Source organism: Penaeus japonicus, unplaced genomic scaffold (genome assembly GCF_977035675.1).
Source record: "Penaeus japonicus unplaced genomic scaffold, GWHDUDI00000001_assembly GWHDUDI00000026, whole genome shotgun sequence".
Lineage (NCBI taxonomy): Eukaryota > Metazoa > Arthropoda > Malacostraca > Decapoda > Penaeidae > Penaeus > Penaeus japonicus.
In genome coordinates, this window is record NW_028234428.1 from 16,365,060 (window position 1) to 16,370,059 (window position 5,000).

The 5,000-nt window shown below is 33.7% G+C and overlaps 1 protein-coding gene across 1 annotated transcript in view; it reads left to right on the forward strand.

Annotated features, from left to right (window-relative positions):
• Atg8a (GABA type A receptor-associated protein autophagy-related 8a) overlaps positions 1-5,000 on the forward strand; it is an 8,828-nt gene that overhangs the window by 100 nt on the left and 3,728 nt on the right. Inside the window, exon 1 of the mRNA XM_043028113.2 lies at positions 1-56. This exon is cut by the window's left edge and continues 100 nt beyond it. Within this exon, the coding sequence (XP_042884047.2) occupies positions 1-56 (56 nt within the window). The remainder of the gene's footprint in view (positions 57-5,000) is intronic.

The following is a 5,000-nucleotide window of genomic DNA, read 5'->3' on the forward strand; positions in this document are numbered from 1 at the left end:
AGAAGAGGAGGGCGGAGGGAGAGAAGATTAGGAAGAAATATCCCGACAGAGTACCTGTAAGTGAATATTGTGTTATGTTCATTACGACGCACTTCGCTACGATGACTCAATGTCACATAGTGCGCCGCCATATCTGGTCACTGAAAGGCTTTATTTACCTGGTTAGCTTTTACATTATCGGCCGGACTAGAGTACGTTGCCGTGCAGGATTTGCATTCTCTACCAGTATGCCAAATAGCATCAGCTTCCTTTATTAGGCGAGGGCATCAGTCGCAGGCCGTTGTTGTTGTGCAGCTCTGACTAAGCATTTCCTGGATCCTGAGATGGAGTCTCCGCTCGGCCTTTTGTTCACAGTCGCCCCAGAGAGCCTTGATAATTATCGGGAAGAAGCAGGCGGAGGTGAAGGGGGAAAAGAGCCATGGTTTTGGTATTAAGTGTATAAAATGATGTGACAGTTCCAAGGTTACGTAGTTCCAAGGCGTTTATTGCTGATTTTTTTTTTAATGAAATCTTTGTTGTTCCCGAAAATTGTGCAACAATGATTTTGTTTTAATGGATCAGAAAGCTTTCCCTTGACTTCTGGAAAATAAATTTTTGTATTTGCAAGTTGAATGAATATGAAATGAGGAGAATATTGACACTAAAAACAGATCCTTTGTTAGGGATTATAAACCCATTTGAGTGATTTTGGGTAAAGTAAAAAGTGAGTATTTGGGTTCAAGTACTTCTGTAAGGTTTATATTTTTGTTGTATGATATATGCTGTGTAAGATATATTGTGTTGTTAATAGATTGCAGTCATATTAGTTAGTGGGAATGTAATATGGCTGATGTTTGTATTCATTTATGGAAGAAAAGTGCAAATTTATAGAACAAATGAAATTTGAATGTTATTGGCTCAAGAATATCCTTTATTTCTTTTTAAATAAAGCAAAGTCCTGAAAAAATACAGGATTTTCACACCTGTAAAGCAGTAACAGGTAAAAATACATGATTAAAATGATTGATCACATAATATATATTTATTCAGACATTTTGTGTGTTGGTACAAAGTGAGACCTATAGAAAGAAAATTTGCTACAACATACAACGCTTTGCAACGATTTTGCTTCATCAAAGCCAAGAGTTCAGTAGCAATAAGCACTTATTATTTATAAAATGGGAAATATCAGTTTATTGGTATGGATGCAGCTTCACACAGCCATAAGATACAAAGAAAATAGGACAAGTAATTGATAGAACAAAAACTATTTGACACTTTTCATTCAAAGCACTTCCTCTGCGAATTGCTAATAAAGGAGTTATTCAGTGCCAGTGATACATTTATTTTAAGTCCCTCATGACGTTAACACTATAATGTCCATGTTTGCTACTATGCAGTTGTAAAAAAGGTGAATTCTAGTTAAAAGTGTCTTTACTTTCATGATTATATATCCCGTGCATTTATTTTAAGTAATTAAAAATTTCTAACAACTTTTCATTATTTTTTTATAGAATAATTTTTGACAAATTGTGGATGTACATATTCACTACCAAGTGATTTACAGTTCCTCGACAGTCATTCCTCGACAAGTGCCTATGAAAAGCATTTTGTTTTAATTATTATGTTGATTACTGGCCAGTCTTTGATCAGTATTGTGGCAAAAATTTAAAGAAGGGACATCAGGTATCCATCTTGGTGTAGTATCAGAGCCCATCAACTGCCCCAATTGTTGAAATTGTACATTTTTGATTGAAGCAGTCTAGACAAAATCCTCGGAACTAGAGAAAGGTGCAACATCTCTTTCTATATAAGAAGGTATGTGGTTTCTGACAGCAAATTACATGTATAAGCAGATGTATTAACAGCAAGGCAATATCTATTATCTATTTACGGTCCACTCTCCTCAGGTTCCCCGAGGGGGATAAGTGGGTTATATGGTTAGAATGCAGTATGTAAAGACTATATTTTCCCTCAGACTTAAAGTTGGCACTTCAGTCCTTCTATTTGTAGATTTTGGTTAACCCATTGTGCACGGGCATTATGATACAAATGACACAGGAGCTTTGGCCTGATGACAGGTGTCATGATGTACTTAATGTTTGGGGATTTGAGATCACTGTGTTATTTTATTGTACTATGAGTAATGAGTGACAAATGATGGCTATTATAGTCAAAATAACTACAATTGTCCTAATATTAAGCCAAATGGGCTACACCTAAAGTCCTAGATGGCAGCACTTTCTCCTAGCACTAGCAGGAGAGAGAGCCTTGAATGGCACCCATCCACAGTGTCTAGCAGGCACTATCTTTATAAACCAGAATTATACCAGTTAATCATTGTATATATTGTAATATAGTGCTTTTGGTGAATTATAGGTCAGCCTTTTTCTATACTAATTTTTTAATGAAGAGCTTTTGACAGTTAAATTATAATCATGAATAAAACATGTATTAGTGTATGAATTGTAGATCGAGTATTGTGTTGTATCAAAAAGATAATATTTGTCAAATAAGGGTACACTACTGATTTATAATGATTTTGGTTGGCACTGTACCATGACAATCTTAATTTGATAGTCCTGATAGTAAGGGAGGACATAAAATATATCGATTGTAAGGGAGGGCATAAAGTGTATCGATAGTAAGGGAGGGCATAAAGTGTATCGATAGTAAGGGAGGGCATAAAGTGTATCGATAGTAAGGGAAGGAATAAAGTGTATCAATAGTAAGGGAGGGCATAAAATGTATCGATAGTAAGGGAGGGCATAAAATGTATCGATAGTAAGGGAGGGCATAAAATGTATCGATAGTAAGGAAGGGCATAAAATGTATCGATAGTAAGGGAGGGCATAAAATGTATCGATAGTAAGGGAGGGCATAAAATGTATCGATAGTAAGGAAGGGCATAAAATGTATCGATAGTAAGGGAGGGCATAAAGTGTATCAGGAAAATGTTAGGGTAGAAGAGGATGAAATATAGTACATATAAAACAAAAATTCGTGATAAACTTGAATCTGCTGAAACAAAGTTATTGTAAAAGTCTTTTGGTCGAAATCAATGCAAAAGAAAGGACAATTTGTTACTGAAAGTATGGCTTATCAAGATTTTTATTATGTATTATTATACAATTTTATGGACTACTTGCTAATATATTTATATGTATACTCAAATGCAAGTGATGCTGTTATTAATGTTTGTAGATGGAAAAAAATGCATTTCAAGCTTCAATACTTATTTCCCAGTTTTTGCTACTTCCATATCCATATTTGTTGATGTTTACTAAATATGAAAAAACTTACAGGCAAGAGAAGGTTAAATATTTGTTTTCTATACAAGATTCAGCTAAAATAAAAAATTTACAGTAGTAGTATTATATATTATGGTAAGGTCATTAAGGTAGTCACTAAGCAAAAAAGCAATTGAAGCAATATTATCTGTTAGGTAATTAAGGTATTGAATTTTTATCCTATCTGGTTGATATAAGTAAATATTTTTAACCTCAAGAACATGAGGACGCGTATACTGCGCTTGTGACACATCAGAGGATGCACATACTGTATCATGGCTAAGTTCAGTTAGAATTTTTTTTTTTTTCTCTTCCGGATACTGTATGAGATCTTTCAGAATATAGGTATATGTTACAATGGCTTACTTGACTTTCATTATTATTACATAGGAGTGTCTCACTAAAACCAGGGGAGGTACCGATGGGCCCTGCTAGCAATAATTTTGTTTTATAAAAGTTATTATGATTTGTTTACCATACCACTTCAACCATTTTCTGTTGTCCTCTGAGTTATTGAGGTCTCTCATCTAGGTCACTCTTCCCACCCTCCTCCCAACCCATGTAAATAACTTGTCCCATGCACAGGGGAAGAGGTGAATTCTGCATATTTTGATATTTAGTACATGATGAGTATGTTGAGATTTTGGCTTAACCCATCAGCAGCGGATGGCATGATGAGTTGGTTATAGATGCGGATGACACCGTGCCAGACAATGTAAACCAGCCATCCTACTACGCAAATATTTATTTAAAACCGCAACAATGGGTTAAAACTGGCAGCCCAGATTTGGCGTGGGCGCATTTTCTCCTGCCTGGAGTGAAAAGGTTAACATAATTAATTTCTGATGAAAAGGAAAGGATTAGAGGAGTGTAGTCTCAGGACAACATTACAGGCTCTGTATACTCGCAAATAAAATTCATGTATAGGAAAACAGTTTTATTCTTGTGGACAGCAGCTAAAAATCTTGATAAGCCTTACTTTCAATAACAAATTGTCATTTCTTTTGCATTGACTTCAATCAAAAGACTTTTTGATTTATTATTATTTTTTCTAGTAAATTGAAAGAAAGTACATTTTTCTGGAGTGGGAATTAGATGGGTGCTAGTGTCTTCTTCTTCTTCTTTTTTTTCTTCTTCTTCTTCTTCTTCTTCTTCTTCTTCTTCTTTTTTTTTTTTTTTTTTTTTTTTTTTTTTTTTTTTTTTTTTTTTTTTTCTTTTTTTTTTTTTTTTTTTTTATTATATTATTATTATTATTATTATTATTATTATTATTATTATTATTATTATTATTATTATTATTATTATTATTATTATTATTCCTTACCTTTTCTTGTTTAGTGGCTTGCTAAGTTTGCATTGCAGTCCATTTGCTTGAAGTTTTTCCTTGATCTTTCCTGGAATACATGATTATAATAATACATAGTCCGGCATCTCATTTAGAGCAGGGGCTGGGGAATTTTAGGGGTATTACCCTTAAAATCTATTTGTGTAAAAGCATATTACCACTTGACATCATAGTAGATATAAACTAATTTCTGATATAAACTAGATATAAACTAATTCTGCCATATAGGCCTAAGGCTGTTTGGGATCTTATTATAACCATAGCCACAGAAGCAAACAGCATTAGGCTGTAAAGGCAAAAAGACATAGATGTTAATTGAAGTAAAAAACAAAATTATGCCCAAAGATTAGAATGTATATTATTTACTTTTTCAATGAAAGATACCA